Source organism: Scardinius erythrophthalmus, assembly GCF_964197995.2.
Source record: "Scardinius erythrophthalmus genome assembly, chromosome: 3".
NCBI lineage: Eukaryota > Metazoa > Chordata > Actinopteri > Cypriniformes > Leuciscidae > Scardinius > Scardinius erythrophthalmus.
Window position 1 is genome coordinate 8048738 of NC_138223.1, and position 21835 is coordinate 8070572.

General features: G+C 35.7%; 2 protein-coding genes and 1 long non-coding RNA gene across 3 annotated transcripts; all 3 read right to left on the reverse strand.

The window, feature by feature from the left end:
* Nucleotides 1-673: 673 nt before the first annotated feature.
* On the reverse strand, nt 674-5333 carry LOC308689032. Its single transcript, XR_014029951.1, has 4 exons — nt 5203-5333; nt 2104-2143; nt 1692-2008; nt 674-1128 (listed from the first exon to the last, which is right to left on the reverse strand). It is a non-coding gene; the product is annotated as an uncharacterized lncRNA (long non-coding RNA).
* Nucleotides 5334-10921: 5588 nt separating this feature from the next.
* LOC308688912 (F-box/LRR-repeat protein 18-like) lies at nt 10922-14403 on the reverse strand (the record flags this gene model as incomplete). Its single annotated transcript, XM_081362350.1, has 4 exons — nt 10922-11430; nt 11595-11813; nt 12959-13773; nt 14365-14403. The coding sequence occupies 4 exons, from the start codon at nt 14401-14403 to the stop codon at nt 11346-11348; spliced, it is 1158 nt and encodes a 385-aa protein (XP_081218476.1). The 3' UTR covers nt 10922-11345.
* A 682-nt stretch (nt 14404-15085) lies between these two features.
* On the reverse strand, nt 15086-19034 carry LOC308688046 (endonuclease domain-containing 1 protein). Its single transcript, XM_081360884.1, has 2 exons — nt 18721-19034; nt 15086-16869 (listed from the first exon to the last, which is right to left on the reverse strand). Exons 1-2 carry the CDS (start codon nt 19003-19005, stop codon nt 16237-16239), a joined length of 918 nt encoding a protein of 305 aa, XP_081217010.1. The 5' UTR covers nt 19006-19034; the 3' UTR covers nt 15086-16236.
* Between the last annotated feature and the right edge of the window lie 2801 nt (nt 19035-21835).

Consider the following 21835-nt stretch of genomic DNA (forward strand, 5'->3'; position numbering starts at 1 on the left):
ATATCTATACCTGCCCGCGGGCGTGTATAGATATATACACTAGATGTCGCCTTCGCTAATGCAGGTCATTGGAACGAAACCGTAGCCAAGGCGACATCAGTGTATATATCTATACCCGCCTGCGCACTCAGATCATTTGGACGCGGCTTTGTTCAAGAGGTAACAACGATATAAATACTGCTCGTTTCGTGTCTTAGGCCATCAATGTGTACTTACGATGGGGAATTGTTTAATTTGGACGATGGGGAATAGTTTTAATTTGGACTTTGTGCATGCTCTTAGAGACAGTGACCGTAGACCTGCTTTATATGACTGACAGACAAGAACGGTTTGACCTAAAAATATCAAAATTGAAACTACTGCGGAAAAAAAGACACCTACATCTTGGATGCCCTTCAGGTAAGCTAAAACATACCAAAATTTAATTTCAAAGTGAACTATCCCTTTAATTGCTCCATAAGGATTTTGAGGCATCTCTGTTTGTTTTTGTTATTAGTATTGAAACAACCTAAATGTTGTTCCATAAAGGTTTTTTAACTCTTCCTCTAAAAGGGCCACAGTCATTGTCTTAATAATGGCATTATTGTCATTGGTTCCAGTGACCCCCCCTGAGAATGAGCATCTGTTATTCTGGTCTAAGCAGCAGTATGCAGACCAGAAATGACTAGGCACATTCACACCCTTATTTTTGCCTATTTTTTTTAAACCTGTATTTTTGCCTATTTTTTTAAAACCTGTATTTTTGCCTATTTTTTTTAAACCTGTATTTTTGCCTATTTTTTTTAAACCTGTATTTTTGCCTATTTCTTTAACACCTGGTACTACCCCTGTAACAATGTAAACAGGTTGTGAGATGCGCCTACATTGACTTTCCAGAAGTTTTGCCAGCTTTTTTTCCTCATCCCTCCATACAGGTGAGTTAAAATGGGGCACTTGTGGAGCAGCATTAGTGAGAGTGAAGGTGGCGTCAGCACAGCTCTGTGATCCTGCCTGGTAGACTGGTGCCAGATGACCTTTGTCGTACCCAGAGTTCATGTAGTCTCGATTGAGAGCTTGATGATTTCCTCTTTTTCCTATTTTCACAGTCGTCGAAACTGCCATGTTTGGTCCTAGCTTATCATCATCAAGCTGCAATATTATTTGATATATTATATAACATTGAAAAAATGCAATCAAGAATGCTGTATATATAAGAAGAAACAACTGTACATCTCTGTTTATCCTGCTTTACAACACACTTGTGTGAGCACTCATACGTTAGACTCAATCTCTCTTTACTTTGGAATCATGTAAACTTGTCTAGGTTATTTCCTACTTTTTATCAAATTTATCAAATGCACTGCTTATGCGTGTGGTTTTCAGTGTCTTTTTTTTTAGAAAGTTTCTTGATATGTCTTAAATGTCACTTCTTTTGACTTACACTAGAGCACTTCACAGAAGCAATGAACTGCACTACAGACACTTCTTGTCATCATTATAAAGCTCAGTTCCAGTATTGGCATGGTACTGTATTACCTTTTTTATTTTCTGTAATGATAGTAAAATATGTTCTCTTATCCTATGCATGTAACTATGTGCTATTCCAAGTCTTTTAGCTGAAATGTTGTATTACTGTAATTGTGTAGAGTTTAAAAACAGAATTGTTTTATCTTAATGCTTAATCTATTAAGATACAGTAATATTTCACTTACTTGAGGTTCAATGTACCACTTATCTAGTCTGTTGCAGCTCATTATCCCTTCAAACTTGTAGGCTGAGTACACTGGGATCTTGTTGCGAGTATCATAATATGTGGCATAATAGTAATGATTATTTCGAGTTTGGCAGATCTGCTTGTATTGTGGTCCAGAAAATCTTGTTGGTGATTTTCTATTTGCAAAAAATTGACCACATTCCTGCTCAAAATCTGTCACAACTCTGGCTGAACCACCGGAGAGAAGAAACAGCATCAGCAGATGAAGAACCAGCACCATGATGAAGAAGATGAGATGATGAATTATCAAGATCTCTGCAAAAACAAATACCATGCTATAATTTTTATAATTTCTAATTTTCTGCTATAACAACTTATATTATGTAATATATAAATAAACAAATGCTTACCTCAAATTTAGCAGTACAAGTCAGAGATCAAGCTATTAACCTATTAAATGAAGAGACAAAAACGTGAGAATGTAAGAAACATGATACACAACACCTTCCGTGTAGTAATTAAACATCTACTATTAAATACCAGATAATAAAGAATAAAGTGTAAATACCAAAGGAAGCTATACAAATACTATAGTATACTGACACCAAAGGCAAGAATACACCGGTGTTGCAGTGAGTTCAGAGAATATTTCTAATCTCCTGCTTTGTCATGAACACTTTTAAGGAAATGTGGCTCACAATCTTGATCCACCAAATATCTCTCAATGGCTACAGTACATATTTAAACCTTAGTCCAATAAACATAATGAAACTAAAAGAGAACACTTTAAAGTAAACAATATCTGACAATATCTGTGGCCCTATTTATATAAATCCGCCTGACATATTTTTTTTTATTTTGCCAGGTGATGTCAGTCAGAACTGCTGACTGGCATCAACGTCGGTTCACATGGTTACCATTCATGCAAGTATAGATCCAGCATAGACCCTGTTTACTTGAATGAGCAAAGAACAAATTCTCCAAAGATGCTTTCCAAGCTTAAGTTTTGATTTGTCAGGCTAAACGTTTTCTAGACCAGATAGTGTGCATAAACAATTGTGTGGAAAAACAGATCAGACAATTTCCCTGACAACTTTCCTACAGCTGCCATATTGCATTTTTCTTATTTGGTTTTCTACAATTAAGTTATTTGTTTCTTCTGTATAATGTATCTGGTGATATACAGTTTTTTCAAATTGCTTAGACACTAAAAGTGGAACTTGAGTCTTGGTTGAATTTTAATGTAGAATGCGGTCTGTTATTTCTGTTATTTCTATTTCTATTTCTAGTTAATATAGTTTTGAATAAAGTGTTTGCTTTTGCAAGAGACGTCTGATGTTTTGCATGTTGTGTGCGTGTTTTGTGGTTTTGTGTGTGGAGTTTCAAGAAATGGAGCTATAGCTTCAGAAATTGTGTGTAAGCAATTTGAAAAAACTGTAAATGAATCTCATGCAGTGAAGATTAAACAACCACACTCACTGAATAGGGCATTAAATAATCTCTTCTTTTTAGTAGGCATATAATAACTTCCTCTGGTGGGTTTGTTTGATATCGTGCCAGATTTAGTTTTAAACTTTAATATTATTTCACAACTAATTTTCTAAAAAATAATGAATGCAAAGAAATGCATAGATGTGTTTAAAATTTCTCCATGTATTTTTCTCGATTTCTGACATTTATAAATGTATATTTGGTGGTATAAAAAGTGTACAATGTATAATAGTAATCCTTGGATTTAGATCTATATTGTATTTATAGTGTTGTCAGGCTTTTTGTATGTCTTCAGGACAGGTTTTGCTTTATGTATTTTCCTGGCATCAAAATCATTTCATGGACCACTTCGTTGGTAAGTTTTAAGCCTTTAATTAAAGCACATAATCATTTGTTTTACTCCTTTTCCCCCTACTAGTGCCAGCCAAGTTGCAGGAAGGTTTGCCACAGCCAGACGTTAGTGCACACCCTCTGTATCATTAGGTTAAAAAAAATCCATGCAACATGCAATTGTCCATGCTACAATCAAAGCTGAATTTTCAGCATCATTACTCCAGTCTTCAGTGTTCAGTGATCCTTCAGAAATCATTCTAATATATGATGATTTGCTGCTCAAGAAACATTTATTATTATCAATGTTGAAAACAGTTTTTTTCTGCTTAACAATTTTTTTGTGGAAACAATGATACCATTCAAACATTTTAAGATTAAAAAAGAGAGAAATTACAGTTTTCTCAAATTGATTAGACACAATTTCTTGAAACTACACAAAACGCACACAACATGCGAAACATCAGACGTCTCTTGCAAAAGCAAACACTTTATTCAAAACTATATTAACTATTCCAAAAATGTAGCTGTAGTAACTCTACACACAAACATCAAATGATTAGCCACATACACACCAAACAACACACAGATGTGAAAAATGTAAACCACTATATTGTCTTTTGCTTGTTCAGTGTGCAGTGAGTGTACAGGAGTTTGTTACACATTCATTTATGTGCACAAATACACATGTATATACACACACACTGAATATGCATACAAGCCAAGTCAGAAAGTAAACTATTTCTAAAGCACTGTGTGTGTGTGTATATATATATACATACACACACACCTAAACATATACAGATATATATATACATATATATATATATATATATATATATATATATATATATATATATATATATATATATATATATATATATATATATATATATATATATATATATATATATATATATATATATGGAAATATATACAGTATAAACAAATATATACTGTACATACATGCATACAGTACATATATGTAAATATATGTATACATAGCCTATATATTTACACTATAAACAGAAATTCAAGGGGGTAAAAAATTATTTATTTATTTCTCTAAAAACTGAGTTTTGATTTCTAAGTGATCAATTCATGAGTGTTTTCACACATGATTGTGATTTAAGATTTAAATGGCAGTGTTTCCTAAATGAAACAAAAGAGCTGAATAAAGTGTCTGATGTAGATAACTGTGTTTAGAGTTTTGCAAAAAGTTTGTTTTACAATTTCAAACTGAGTGTAAAGCATGTAATGTGCTTGTAGTTTTGCAGACTTGGTCTGAAGATTCAGTACATGAGTGAATGATTTCACTGAGTGAGCCTCAAGTTCCACTTTTAGTGTCTAAGCAATTTGTAAATACTATATTATGGTGATTCAACAACTACATTTGTGTAATTGGACTTTTAACTCATAAACCTCATATTTACTGAGATATAGCCCTTGTGACAACATCTCCATGTGATAACCCTGATCTCACCCAAATTCGATAAACCTATTAAAAGTTTTTTATAAATTATGCAAATATCAGTTGCTGTGTGTATATGTAAAATGGTAGCAAAAATTAAGAACACATAACAGAGGTATAACAAACTAAATTGAACTCAGTAAAAAACAGAACTTAAAATAGGCCTAGTTTAACAAATACTAACAATTAAAAAGTGAAGTCAAAAACTGTTACTCACCACTCTAATGGAACACAAGGTTTTTCACAAGGATCTTGTATTTACCCGTCCTTCGCATATCATTTCTTCCCTTTACTTACGTTTATATACCCTATCGATTTAGTGAATTTGCTTTCTCAACCCATTTATTTGAACAACTCAGCAAAAATAAACAGGGAACTAAAACCATTCAGCTTCCTGCTTCTCTTTAGAAGTTCAGTGCATTTCAGCGTGCGTTAGCTTAAATAAAAATACACACAGAACCTATAGTTCTGCTCATAAGTTTACTCTTGCAGAATAAGCATGATGTTATGATTTAACAAAATAAAAATGCATGTTATTTTTTATTTAATACTGTCCCGAATAAGCTGTATCACATAAAAATGTACATGATGCAGTCTACAACAAAGTAATAACTGAATTTACACAAATGAACCATTTTAAAAGTTTACATACCCTTGAATCTTAATTCTGTGATAGTTGTGATAGAGGTTCATGAGTCCGTTGTTTGTCCCGAGGAATTAAACTACTGCTCTTTAGAAAAGCCTGTCTTTTTTTTTTTTTTGCATGTTCAAAGTGAATATGCTTTTGACATCAATCTTCTCACATTGAGGGCAACTGAGGGACTAATACACAATTATTACACAAGGTGCAAACATTCACTGATGCTGAAGAAGGAAACACAATGCTTAAAGAGCATGGGCTGTAAACCTTTTAAATGAGATGATTAGGGTAAATATTGTTGTTGTTGTTAAAAGATCTCTAATGTTGTGTTTTCAAAATAAAGTCTCGAGGGTTGATAATAACTCTTGCAAGTGACAAAATTAAGACATAAATGTTACTATACTGTAAAGTAAAAGTATTATAATGAAACATATATATTGAGATTTTATTTAAAGGGGTGGTTGATTATGATTTCACTTTTCTAACTTTAGTTAGTGTGTAATGTTGCTGTTTGAGCAGAAACAACATCTGCAAAGTTACAATGCTCAAAGTTCAAAGCAAAGGGAGATTTTTTATTTCAAAGAAATTGCTTTTTAAAGTCGACCTGAAATCAAAATTGACCCTATTTACTTTGTTAGCACATATTACTAGTCTTGTGGTGAACAATTAATCTGTGCAAGTTAATTCACAGAAAAAAATTGTTTGCCGTGGTAATCTTTAATCAAAATCTGAAACGTTACTTCCGGTCTGGAATGGCGTTCCTTCTCTGATGACGTCAGTTTGACGGCTTGGGTTGAAAACGCTTAACCACTCCCCTCAAGTAAGATCAGATAAAACGCTCTTAGGGTGCTTCTCAATATCCCTCCTCGTCTCCTCGCTCCTCCGTCCTCCATCCTATGACCCGGAAACCGATCGAGCTCAGCCATCTTGAAGGATATCTCAATTCTCTAATTGCACCGCGAGGAGTCGAGGATCGAGGAGTGAGGAGGCTTCCTGAGGAGTCATGAGCGAGGATACACAGGTGTATCCTATGCGGAAGAGTTTTATCGACTAAAACGTGACGCATAAATTCTCCTCCCCCTTCACATCCGGTCACAATCATTTTGATTTATACTTTACCTTTGCAGTTTATATTACCACACATCTCACATATTTCAACAGGGTATCTTGCTTTATTATTATTTATTATGAATTTCTTAAATAACCAAACTAATACAACATAAGGGCAGATCCTCTGAGTGCTGCTGGTGAAGTGACACTCGAGTGATCAAGTATTCCAATGTATAAAAAAACTTTCATTCGATTCCTCCGTCCTCGCGTCTTTTCCTTGCAGCCTTCCCTCGCATCCTACAGGGGGTGGAGCTGAGACGAGAGGAAAGGAAACGAGGATGCACAAATAAGAATTGAGAAGCACCCTTAGTCTGCTATGTCACAACACTGGAGAAAAGTTTGCAACTTCCGGTTCACGCGGACTTTAAGGACTACAACAAACGGCTGGTAGGGACTACACGACATTCCTTCCGGGTTAGTGACATCACTTAACCCTAAAATTTACATAAACCCCGCCCCGGGAGCCGTTGCTCATGTGCAGTCTGGTACAAAACACTCAGGCATGACGGCGTAACGTTATGATTATAACGTAAGACTATAGAAAAATAACAGACGTTAGCTTCAGTAAAGTTAGCTTCATTCATTGAGAGAAAAGGTATGACGTCACATGTGGGTTTGTAGTCTTTGTAATTACGTATTTTCACAGTGTTATACCTGAACAGTTTTACATCAAACTGTGACTTTCTTGACTTTAAAATGTATCTTTTAAATTGACAAACATCATATGTGTAATTCATCGCACAATTCAAACGAGATCAAAATATTTGTTGTCTCTCGCCATTGACTACCATACAATATTTTTCCGAATTAAGGTCCCATGGTGGTCGACCGGAAGGGGAGGGACTTAGGCTCTCTATAGATTATCAAGACAGAATATGCTAATCAATGACTACAAGATAACTACACATAAGCTACATAAATTCATCAACTAACCATTCAGGAGTTGTGTCTACATGTCACTTCTTCTTGAGTCTCTCCATCTTTCTGACTTCGATTTGAACATAAAAGGCTAAAAGTTTTTGAAATGTTCAGTGCATGTCTGTGTGAGGTAAAAGGACACAAGCTCTTGAAGCTCCGCCCTCTGTGCCGGGAGCAGCAGCTGATTTGCATTTAAAGGAACAGACACAAAAACGGTGCGTTTTTGCTAACCCTCAAAAAGTAACAATTTTAACATGCTATATAAAAATATCTGTGGGGTATTTTGAGCTAAAACTTCACATACACACTCTGGGGACATCAAAGACTTATTTAACATCTTGTGAAAAGGGCATTATACCACCCCTTTAATCCATAACAAACTGCTCTATTGAGTTTAAAATTGATGAATGCACAGAAAACTTTTTCTCGCTCACAGATGCTTATGATGCTAGAGTTCTCAGGTCCGATGGTAAATCCATTCCTCATACAAGTACTTGGCTGTGTGTGTATATATATATATATATATATATATATATATATATATATATATATATATATATATATATATATATATATATATATATTAATTACAGTTTTTTTTAATTGCTACTAACACACACACACACACACCTACGCACACACAGCGCTTTAGAAATAAAGTTGACTTTCTGACTTATATGCATATTCAGTGTGTGTGTGTGTGTGTGTGTACCTATATATATACTGTATATATATATATATATATATATATATAGACTGATTGTATAGCTATATTGACTATATATATGTATATAACTATAGACAAATTGTATGCATATTCAGTGTGTGTGTGTGTGTGTGTGTACCTATATATATAAATATATATATATATATATATAGACTGAATATGCATACAATATAGATTGTTTCACAGCAGCTTCACAATAGTAACAAATTCAAAAGAAACAAGCCAATAGTGTCAATATTCAGCTCAAGTCTCTTCAGTGTTGATTCAGTTCAGTTCCATAACTGTAAAATTCATCAATTGTGCATACATACTGTATATACAGTGTATTTTGTGTTTGTGCACAAATTCCTACTCACTGCACACTGAACAAGCAAATTACACGAGATAGTAGAACATTTTTCTCATCTGTGTGTAGTTTGGTGTGTATGTGGCTAATCATTTTATGTTTGTGTGTAGTTACTACGCAAAATAAAAAAAAATGTTTGGAAGAGTTAAAATAGTTTTGAATAAAGTTTTGTTTGCTTTTGCAAGAGACATCTGATGTTTTGCATGTTGTGTGTGTGTTTTGTGTGTAGAGTTTCAAGAAATGGAGCCATAGTTTCAGAAATTGTGTGCAAGCAATTTGAAAAAACTGTAAGAAGCGGGAAAAGGGGACAAGAACAAAAGTGGATGAAAAAAACAAGTTACCAACCAACTGGAAAGGCTTCATAAGAGTGGATGAAAACAAAACAGAGCTCTTTCACTTTCTGGCCAGGAACCTTGTGAATAGGTAGACTACCAAACTGTTTCCACTTGTGGACTCAATGTTCTATCATCTCACCCACAAGAGTGAGAGTGCAATTGACCCTTGCACGCATGAAGAAGCAGATACAAGGATGCTACTTCATGCAGCAGATCCTGCAAGAAAAGGATTTAAAAAGTTCCCCTTTTGCACTGTGGACATAGATGTTTTGGTCCTAGCCATTGCACATGTGTCAGAGCTAGACATTGAGGAGTTGTGGGTGGAATTTGGGACTGGCAAGAACTTCAGATACATACCTGCCCATGAGATTGCCAAGTCTCTGGGTCCTGACAAATTCAAGGCCCTTCGTGTGTTCCATCCCTTCACTTGCTGTAACACAGTCTCTGCATTTGCAACTACGGTCAAGAAGACAGCATGGGATACCTGGAATGCAGATGACGTGTGATGGATTTTTAATAGATAAGATAGTAAACTATCTTTTAAACTAATCATGATTCTAACATCTAAACCTTACTTCCCCTTTTAAGCCTAACATTCTAAATATAAACAATATAAAAAATATACTGTCTATTGTCTCATGACATATTGAGTAATCAAATGAACCTCTATTTTTCTAATGGTTTGGGATCTAAGATTGCTCCTACCTAGTAACAAGTGGGTTTGCATATGAAGAACAAATCAAATTGTAGGGAAATTATGTAATGTTTCATGTCATTTTTGCCATGCTCCTATTCTATAAAAACTGTTTTCCTTTTGCTGGGATTCTCTCTGAAATTTGTCTAAGATCCTGACATATCAATTTGCACTGACATATCTCCTAAGGCATGTTTATGAAAGCTTCTTAAATGTGAAACCGGGCAAAAAAAAACAAACAAAAAAAAACTTAAAAGGGGGTTGGAACTCTTGATTTTGCTTTCAGATTTCACCAGATTATATAGCTTTTACATTGTGTAAACATACTCTCTCTCTGTGTTTCCTGCATATTCTTGATTATTTGTCATCAGAAGTTTGTAAGCATTTAGCATCAAATGACACACTTTTGACAACCCCTGAAGTTCGAACTTCCTTTGGGAAGCATAAATGCATAAATGTAGTTTTTTAATGGTTGGTAACATATCTTTTCAAAAACTCCTGAGCTCTAAATGCTGCTCTAGCATATCGTGTGTAAAATGCCAGTGTGTTGTGGTGCGGACTGGTGGCATTGGGTAAAAATAACTTGCCAGCTGAACACGGGCATATCACTTATGTTGGATGTCAACATTCACATTTGCATAAGTTGTTGATTTGAATTCATGGTTGGTTTACAGCCAAATTACAATATTAAACAGACCTATAAGATAATGTTGTTTAACCGGTTTCAGGTAATTGTTCATTATAATTCAACTTGATTTCACTTTATGTTCCTGTTAAAATTTAGTTTGATTCCGTTTTTTGTTTTCATTCCTTGAACCGGTTCAGAAACCTGGTACTCAGAAATTAAAAAAGGAAGGAGAAAAAAAAAAACAGAACTGTGAGGATATTTCCAGATTTTAGAAACAATGTAGCCTATGACTAATGACTTTTTTCCTAAGAAAACCACTTAGACTTCCCTTTATGCTTTTTTGGGGCATAAAACCACAGCCACTGATTCAATGAACACTTGACACGGACCATATTCTGTAGTGTTTACTCTAAATATTTATACACTAAAACTTTGATGATAAAACATGAAGCCAAAATGTATCATGTGATTTACCATAAAATGGATGTTTCATTTTAAAAATTGTATAATGTGATGCAAGTTCCACAACACTTCAGAAAATGTATTTATCAATGCTTTATTTTTAAGGTTTTAAGATGACATTTCAACCTGTTAAGGAGTTTGTTCATAGCAGCTCTTTATTGGAAAATGATGACCTTATTTAAAGTTGTGATTGTCCTCTCAGCTCAATGATCTCTCAAGCCAAAACAAATGGCTTTCCTGGAATCCTCCAGATTGCTAATATTTTTATTATCAAAGGAGAGTCCCTACAATGCATAATTTCTCTCTCACAAAATAGCACGGGTCAAGCATTGCCAGGTTAATCCACCACATAATTTCTGTTTTCAGATTTTGCTTCAGTCACAGTTGTTGTTTCACAGGCTCTTCAGCGACGCAGCTTTTGAAAAGCGTGATCTCGTCCAGGTGGCAAAGTGGCATTCCTCTGATCACATGGGCCAGGTCCTCGTGCAGTAAAGGGTAAATCACCACACTAAGGGCTGGACGAGATGTTGAAAAACCGCAGGGGGAAAAGAACGAACAGGGGAATATTCGATGTACACCAGGTTCCTGTACAACAAGACAGCAACATAGTGTCAGCCCCATCCGGCCCACATCTGGTACACATGGATTCAACACACACCAGATGTGGGCCTAATCTGGGCCGACACTATGTTGCTGTCTGGAAATTATTCAGGCATTAAGTCTTTATTATTAACAATTAAAACACTAACCTGTCCAGCAGGGTTTTCTGCAGTGTTTTACATGCCACCAGGGTACCTCCCATGAACATGTGGCACATGATGACATCAGTGCAGCTCTGCATGAAGGCCGTCACAGCGGCGGGCTGGAAGGTCCCATGTCGAGAAACCAGACAAACACGCCGCAGCTGCTGACACCGACTGAGCTCTTCAAAAAATGCGGTGTTTGCATTAAAGTACGGCTGCTCCAGCCTGCAGTTTTACACATACAGACAATGAATAAATGCAGAAGTTCTAGGGATAAAATATTCTGCTAAAAATTATATTAATAATTGATAAAGTAATTCTCATTCTAGCCAGGGTCCAATTAAAAACTCACCGATGGCAAATGCAGAATGAGTTACAAGCCAGTTAAGCGATAACATTTTTAGGAATAATGCATGATTAACATCTCTTATAAAATAATATTACATTCAATTTTATGAATGCAAGTGCATCAAGAAGATACATATGGTCTACTAAACAAAAGCTATGTGACTGTTGCGTGTCACATTTTACTTTAACCTTCAAGCACACCGAAATAAAATTATGAGAAAACAAATCATGGACAATGTTATTGTGAGCGATACCGTTTAGCTGTCTAAAAAAGAGACTGTCTAAAACATAATGGTGAAAGTGTCATAACTGCAGATTTTTTTTAGGCTGTTCTCATGATCTTTTAAAATTCGACCAAAACTTAAATCATTTACCTATGGTAAACATTAGACCTGGCTACTTGGTAAAAACTTATTTTAAATTTTAGATAGGAAAAAAAAAAACAGACATTCTGAATTGAGACAGCAGTAAACCATAGACTAACTATTGTAAATGTTTAAATCATCTTATGTCCCCATGAGAAACAATTAACATCTGAAAAGGGCTTAAGATATCATAGTGTGTCATCATATGAAATTAATGAAAATTATACTATCACTATTTATTTAATCATTTTTAAATGTATGCACCATTTATCTTAATACTTATCTTAATATTCGTTAGCCTCATAGCATAAGTGCCTAAGTCATTTTTTTTTTAAATATGACTTAGGCAATTATTTTTTTATGATTAATGTACCAGATTCATCTAACTGCACAGTTTGCTCCAAATATCCAATGGAAAAAGAACTAAATGACAAAATATATTATTGTAAGGAAATAATACAAAATACAATTTAAACATACAGGATGTACAGCAATCCTGTCAGTATGGCGCTGCCCCCTACTGGTGAGCTGCAGTTGTAATATGAAAGGATTTGTGGCATGGCTAGTGAATGTTATTTTCTTTTTGCTGTGACAAGTCTACATTTAGATTCTTTGCTTAATTTTGTGCATGGAGTGTTTAGTGACGTGTGCGTTCACCTTAAATCCCTGAGTTGTGTGCAGTAGGAAAGAGCCTCCAGCAGGGCCTGCGTGTAATTCATGGTCTTTAACGATCCGAGATTTGCCAGCGATAACGAATGAAGGTCCTTGCACCCCTTAAGCACCCCCTTCCCAGTGGGAAAAGCATGGTGGTAGTGCGTGGCGGATAAATTAAGGTGAATAAGATGCGGGCAACATTCAGTAAGTGCTTTGATGCTCTCCGTGTCCATCTCCTCCTCGCTCTTTCCACAGCTCTCGGCGAGAGGTCCTCGGCCACAGCCACACAGGTTAAGACTCCGTAAGGGTGTGAGGTCACGACCCGCACTAAGCAGCACATGTAGAGGGTTAAACCCTGGAGATGAACAGTGCGAGACATTCAGGTAAACGGGGCAGCCATGCGTTAGGACTCGCCCTAGAATAGCACCATCCAACCATGTACGTGGAAGCTGGAGAGCGCTGACGCTATTTCCCACTGTTGACGCCATGCTCTCCATTAGCGCCGTCATTGCAACCGGCCTTGGCGGTGCGGGTCCTGGCACAGACAGCACCAGTCCTGTAAGACCCTCAGGCACTCTCATACTGAAAACAGCCAAGTAGAGCGCCAACAGAGTACGATTGACTTCACCAGGCGCGAGGCGTGCGGAGAACCAGCGCAGGTTCTGATAGTGCGGGACGCTGCTCTGGCCCACCATCAGCTGCGCACACCCGCCTGCTTCCCTCCAGCCCTCGCTGGCCTCCAGATAGAGGTGAAGGCGTCGTAGGGCACTGCAGCACGGCACCACCCCATAAGAGGGAGTCAACAATGTCTGCTTGAGCTACTAGTTTGAAAAGGGAACTCTCACTGCATCGATGACGCTATTGGGGGAACTGTATACTGTATACGTTTATACTTGACACGCTCACCGTTGTACTATTCTTTGAAACGATAGTGGGCGACTCGAGTAATTGTCCTCTAAACCATCAGGAATCAGCGGTGAGAAGAAGAAAGCTATAGGCTACACACGTGACATGTTTATTTTAGTACACCAATACCACACTACAAAAAGAATTGTGTAAAACCCTGAGATTATTACTCATGACAATAAAACAGAATATATGGATATGAGAATGTGTATACAATATAACTAAATTAACAATCTCTTACATATTTTCTTATTTCACTAAACATTTCATAAAGAATAAAGGTCCATGTTTTATAAAATGTCCACGAAACTTAATGAAATGTTTATTGAAATTAGAAAATATTTAAGAGATTGTTAATTTAGTTGTATAGCCTACATACATGTTTTTTATATCCACATATTTTGATCTGATGTCACAAGTAATAATATCAGGGTTTACTAGATTTTACACGATTCTTTTTGTATGTGGTATTGGTGGTGATGTACTAAAATAAACATCGTCACGTGTGGACCTTTCTTCTTCTCACTGTTGATTCCTGACATTTAAGAGGACAATTACTTGAGTCGCAGAATAGTACAACGGCGGGCGTGTTGAGTATATAGGGCGCGTCTCTCTGAAGATACAGAACATATATATATTTTATGTAACTTCTCTAATTCCTTTTGAAGAACATTACAGGACTGGCTGATAGAAAAAGATGTGGTGGCTGACGGTTTCACTTTCACCTTACAAAATATAATGTATGGGATAATAATTGTTGTATGTTATTTGATTTGATTAATAACATCATATTGTTGGCAAAATACTTTATACATATATGTAGATTTTTGTTTTAAATCCCCTCCTTTGTTTATTATATTCAGAAATGAATTAATATACTTCTCAAATGCCCTCACTAAAAAGGAAAATCGAAGTGCAATAAAATTGTATAATCTGTTAGTATCGTATAATATGTTCTAAGTTTCTTTTTTCTTTCTTTTCCTTATTTATTATTATTATTATTTTCATTATTTCTTTATTTGTGTTGAGCCTTCCACACCTGTATTTTCTATGTAATAACTGATTAATTAAAATACTTTCTATTGTAAGAAAAAAAAAAAAAGTCACACTGAGGCGTTCCCCAATAGCGTCATTGACGCAGTGCGAGTTCCCTTTCTCTCTCAGACAATAGATCAAAGCTTTATTGTCACAGTTTCGCTGTAGAGAAGCACACGACGAAGGAGTAATGAATAAAAATAGTCTTTAATAGATCCAACAGGGAATACAAAAATAAACAAACACAACCACTTTAATCGAAAGACGATACCAGACAATGAAGCACAGGAGACTGAGGGCTTAAATACACAGAGGATGATTGACTGAAACAGAACAGGTGTAGAGATAATTAAAGCAACACTAAGTAGGATTTTTTTACCTTAGATAATGTTTCCAAAATCGTTTCAGTGGTTCATCAAGTCGTGACAGGGTGAAAGGCACTTATGCCACCGCTTTGCGGTCCTTTATCTGGTATATCCACGCTATGTAAGACTGCCAGATCGGGTCACGTTTCTGTAGTTCTAATGAGACATAAGAAAACTACAAATTTGACTTGCTTTACGGCAAGCGTTACAATTGTCGATAGGTGGAGCGTACCCGACAGTAGACTACAACTAAATGTAAGATACCTAGCAGCCGGGTAGCTTTTCAATTGTCATCATGACGGAGTCTGGAAATAAAAGGAAAGGTATGATGTCGGAGGAGGCGAGGAAAAGAAAACGGCAGCATGATCGAGTAAGAGCTCGAAATAGAGTGAACATTGGACCGGCTTACACTCGTTGGCGAGAGCTGAAGGAGGCTACAAGATGCAAGACTGATGGTCACTTGGCTTTTGTGTTATATAATATTAGTAATAGTAATAATATTTTTTAGTTTTTTTAGTTTTCAAACACTGTGCATGTGTGTACATGTTAGATTGTTTTATATTTCGATTGGCTAATGTTAGATAAGGCGTTAGCTATCGTGCGAACATATAATTAGTGATAAGCATGTAATTTTGTATTTATAAACAGTAAATAAACTTTATAGTTTATAAACTGATAAACAGTTTTTCTAGCACTGCTGTTCTGAGTTGATGCCGTGAAGATTACAATAGATTCCAAAATCACCTCAAATGTTTGATCGCTTCCAAAGTTGTTGATTCTTAGCGTTTTTGGTCTGTGGCCATTGTTGATTCCAAAGCCGGTGCTGGATAAGCAGCGAGCGTGCGCGTGCGCATGCGACAGTAGGATGCGGTAGGCTAAATTATTTACGACAGCGGTAATGGACAATTCCGCTTCCAACCTGTAGGGCGACCGCAGAGGAAAAGTTCCTTGGTGTTGCTTTAATAACCAGGGAAACTAACTAGGCAGGTACAACAGGAACAAAACACAGAGAAAACGAAACCAAAACTGACTACAAGTTACATTTATTTTGAATGCTTTACTTTGTTGTTTCTTTGCCAGTGTAGAGCTTTGAAACACCTTAAAAGAACCGACATTATAATGTTTTTCTAACTCTGTCTCTAAATCTTTCACAGTCATGTTCCGGGGAGGGATGTTCTTGTTCTCTCCAATAAATCCTCTTGAGATTTGACATTTGTTATTGTTGTCTAAGCAGCAGTATGCAGTCCAGAAATGACTAGGCACAGTCACATTACTCACATTACTTATTTTAATTGTACCTGGTGTCACCCCTGTTACAATGTAAACAGTATAAGTTGGTAGACATTGTTCAGATAGATTACCCGCAATTTTTGCTTCTAGTACCCTCCACTGACCTCGATTAAAAGAGGAGTTTTGTGGAGCAGCATTAGTGAGAGTGAAGGTGGCGTCAGCACATTTCTGTGATTCCGACTGGGAGACTGGTGCTAGATGACCTTTGTCGAACTCAGAGTTCTCATAATTTGCATTGAGAGCTTGATGGAGTCCACGTAGTTTTATATCCACAGACCCCTCAGATGCCATGTTTGGTCCTGCTGTCACATCATCAAGCTGCAATATTGAATCAATTGAATATTAAGAATAGTTCACGTTAGAAGAGAAACAAAAGCATAATACTTAAAGTCCCCCCACTGTCAATCATTTTATCTTTTAAAACTCATCTTTGATAATCAAATTAAATATTAAACTCTAGTCTACCTTGCTTCATTTAGTACATGCAGAACCATGAATGTGCAAATTGGTCCTCGGCAGTGTGTGAAATACCCGTCAATATTCGGGGGGGTCCCCATCTCCCGATTGTTGCGCAATACAGATCTAAATTTTCTTAATATGCAGTAGGCCTATAACATTACAGTATTTCATGGATGCAAGCCAAGACAATCAGTCTTTAGCCTACATGCCAACACACAAACGCACACACTTAACAATTTTTGATAATCCGATATGCTATAGTATTCGTAAAGCGAATAGGTGGTTGCATTGGCTAAAGTTGTTGTTTTACAACAAGGAGAGGCAAAGTTGTGCATTACAATGCAGACATGACAATAATTGGCACCAATCTGGCCACAGAGTGGTGTTACACAGCTTTACAAACTTCTGCTCATGTATTTTCAAAGATAAGGCAGGTGGAAGAAGACCAAGAATACAGATTTTAGGGCAAACAGGGATTTTTTTAACAATAATTTTAGATAATACACCAATTACTTCTTTCCAAAAGGACTGTAAGCGCTCACATTGCCAAATACAATGAAATAATGTTGCCTTATGAGTTGTACATTTTCCACAGATATCCGGAATATTTGGATTGAATTTATTTTTTTGACGAAATTTTAATCTAAATTAAAGCAAAGATTACTGATCTGTGTATATATCTTGTTCCAATTTTTTTATTATTTCATCTGAATTTTGTTTCCAATTTAATTTTATTAATTTTATTATTTAAGGAACTTGTGTAGCAGAAGAATAAATCTAGAAGAATAAATCTATATTAATTCCAATGAACTGGAATTTGAATCATGGAGCCATCTTGGGTGTAACCTCCATCTACAAGGTCCCTTAATAGTTTTTGACACATTATATCAAGTTTAACTGGGCCATGATCAGAAATCACAATAGACTCATAGGAACAGTCAAAAATCTGGTGAAATAAATTATTAGAAATCAAAAAGTAGCCTATTTGTGAATATGATTTTAGTGATGAACTATAGCATGAATATTATAAAATATAAAAAATAAAAATATAAAATATTATATTATTAAATACTGTAGTTGTATTATTATTATTTATTTGAATTATTTCACCTTAATTAAAGTGTAGAAGTGCATATTTTGAATGAATGACCAAGAGGATAAACAGCAAAGGCATTTTTCTATGACCTGATTTAGTGTGGATAAACTGTATATCTGCAAACAAACACTGTTAGAGCTTTTTAAGAATGAACTTTTCTGAGCTATGTTTGCAATCACTTTAATATATAAAGTCAGTTCTCCTCAAGTTCATGCAGGTGTGCTACGACAGGTGTAGTTCATCATGTTACCTTGAACATGTTTTACATACAGAAATGTCTTAATACTTTTTGTCTTCAGTGGTTTATCTGCTGATTTATAATGTGAGACTCAACAAACTTCATTTTGTGAAATGGTCTGCTAGAAAACTTGCTTTTTTATGGTCTGCTTGTCTTGTTACTTGCTTTAACATTTTATTATATGCTGGGTTGTTTTTTATTAATAGAAAAGTCATATTTCTGGTATCACTTTAATTACCGTACTGTTGTCAGTAAATCTGAAACGACTCCATCTACACCATGGAAAACCATTCTTACAACCAACTAATACAAACTACAAATACTGAACAATAACAGGATATAACCTTTAATAGAATTAGAGTAATATTTCACTTACTTGAGGTTCAATGTACCAATTGTTTTTTCTTTTGCAGTCCATTTTCCCTTTAAACATGTAGGCTGAGTACACTGGGATCTTGTTGTAAGTATCATAATATGTGGCATAATAGTAACGATTATTTAGAGCTTGGCAGATCTGCTCATACTGTGGTGGTCCAGAAAATCTTGTTGGTGATTTTCCACCTGCAAAACTTTGACCACATTCCTGCTCAAAATCCGGCACAACTCTGGCTGAACCACCGGAGAGAAGAAACAGCATCAGCACATGAAGAACCAGTGCCATGATGAAGAGGATGAGATGACAAATTATCAAGATCTCTGCAAAAACAAATACCATATTATAATTTTTATAATTTATAATTTTCTGCTATAACAACTTATGTAATAAATAAATAAACAAACGCTTACCTCAAATTTAGCAGTACAAGTAAGAGATAAAGCTATTACAACCCATTCTTACTCTCAAGGCATCAAAAACTGAAGCATGGTCAAGCGCACCCGGCGTCACACTACAGATGCCTAATATGGGATTACATTTGTGCCAAAAATGAGCCGACTGCTTTGTGCTTTGTACTATACATTTGTCCTTGACAACAGTCATTGCCTAGTATGGGGTTCCATTTGTGCCAAAAATGATCCGACTGCTTTGTGCTCTATCTATCTATCTATCTATCTATCTATCTATCTATCTATCTATCTATCTATCTATCTATCTATCTATCTATCTATCTATCTATCTATCTATCTATCTATCTATCTATCTATCTATCTATCTATCTATCTATCTATCTATCTATCTATCTATCTATCTATCTATCTATCTATCTATCTATCTGACTAACTGACTAACTGACTGACTGACTGACTGGCTGAGCTTCCTTTGTGAAAAATAGCAGATCACCCTTTTTAAACTGTTATTTAAAATGGTGGTCTGCTATTTTTCACAAAGGAAGCCCATTTGTGCGGTCGTTGGCGTTATACGAGAAGGACATTTTGAATATGAGCCTACTGTAAAATTGGCTTAAAAATGCGGATTGATCAGTGCAGAGTTATTCCAGACGCCTCCCGGTGCTGTTCGTATTGGAATTGTGTAATCACAGATTATGAACAGATGTTTTCAGAGGCTGGACAAAGTACACATCTTCCTTAGGCCTACTTGAGTGAAAGTACAGATACTGATCAAATATTACTCCGTTGCAAGTAAAAGTTGTAAAGACTGATTTTTACTTAAGTAAAAGTACAGAAGTACTTGTTTTTAAAAGTACTTAAGTATCAAAAGTAAATGTCAATGCATTGTTTTATTATTGTTGCATTGTTGTGTGTAATACTTACAGTACCTTATGCCTCTGAATCTATGCCTACCTACCCTCATATCAATATCAAATTTATTTCTAGAACACAGTTCCAGTGGGATTGAATGTGAGATTGAATAAATGCACTTGGGTTTCAGACACCCAAATGGCTGTTCCCTCAAATAGTGCCCTATTTAAAGTTTTTTGGCTTTTATTATGAATATGTTAGCCTTACTGTTATACACAGCAAAATCCCCAGAGTTAAATTAACTCTGTTCAGAGAACATTTGGTCCCTCTCTAAAGAGAGTTAAAATAACTCTGAATCAGAGTTAAAGTTAATGAGATACTGTGATTAATTAAGTGATGATTGGGCATTAATGATGAACATCTGCTGTCAACAAGTTCTCAGCAGAGGAGGATTCAACAACTCCATAAACAGCATTACCAGCTTCACTTATTACTAACCAGGGGTGCGTTTCCCGAACTATGGTCGCAAGTTCATCGCAATGTCCATTGAACTCTATTGGTAACGACGGAACTTGCGACCATAGATGGCCAAAGATGCTTTCGGGAAACGCACCCCAGACTGACTTTATTTCTGTCAGACGTCTACAGGTCTTATTAAGAATTAACAGAGGTTTAGATGTTGATGATTTATTGAAAATGTATGATCACCATTATAGTGATGAGTGTTTCCTTCAGTTGGGCAGTTTGACTCTTCTTGCAAGTTTGTGGGTTTTGTAACAGCTTTTACCAAAACATGTAATTTGTTACAAAGAAAGCCAAAAAAAGATGATGGGGGTGATATAGTGTTTAACAGCAGATAGTAAAAAAATGCACTTATGTCATTACTGTTCAAAAGTGGTCATTTGATGTTAATAGATTTTATTCACTAACAATACTCTCTTGCCACAGATTGGGCATTTTGAATTTTTTAAATATATAATGGGGGATTTTTTTTTTTAAACAAAGACATCAATAATCAGCTTATGAATCTCAACAATGGTGACATGCTTCATGCTGCAATGCATGCTGGGAGCCACAACAGTATAAAACTCATGGCTCCCAGGATGCATTGCGGCATGAAACATGTCACCATTGTTGAGATTCATATGCTGATTCTTGATGTCTGTGTCTTAGGGAAAAAAAAAATTCCCCTATTATGTATTTAAAAAATTCAAAATGTCCAATCTGTGGCAAGAGAGTATTGTTAGTGAATATAATCTATTAACATCAAATGACCACTTTTGGACAGTGATGATATAAGTTCATCATTCCACTTTTTGTTGTTGAAAACTAGATCACCTGAACATCTTTGCATCTGGCATTCTTTGCAACAAATTACATGTTTTGGTAAAAGCTGTTACAAAAACCACAACCACTCAAAAAAATAAGCTAGAGTCAAACTGCCAACTAAAGGAAACACTCATCACGATAATGGTGATCATACATTTTCAAAAAATCGTCAACATCTAAACCTTAATTCTCAATACGAACTTCTGTAAACGTATGACAGAAATAAAGTCAGTCTGGTTAGTAATAAATAAAGCTGGTAATGCTGTTTGTTTATGGAGTTGTTGAATCCTCCTCTGCTGAGAACTTGTTAACACCAGGTGTTCATCATTAATGCCCTATCATCACTTAATTAATCACTTAAGTATCTCATTAACTTTAACTCTGATTCAGAGTTATTTTAACTCTCTGTAGAGAGGGACCAAATGTTCTCCGAGCAGAGTTAATTTAACTCTGGGGATTTTGCTGTGTATAAGCTAGTGTGCACCAAAACAATGACAAAATTCGCATTTAGAAGACCAAACCTA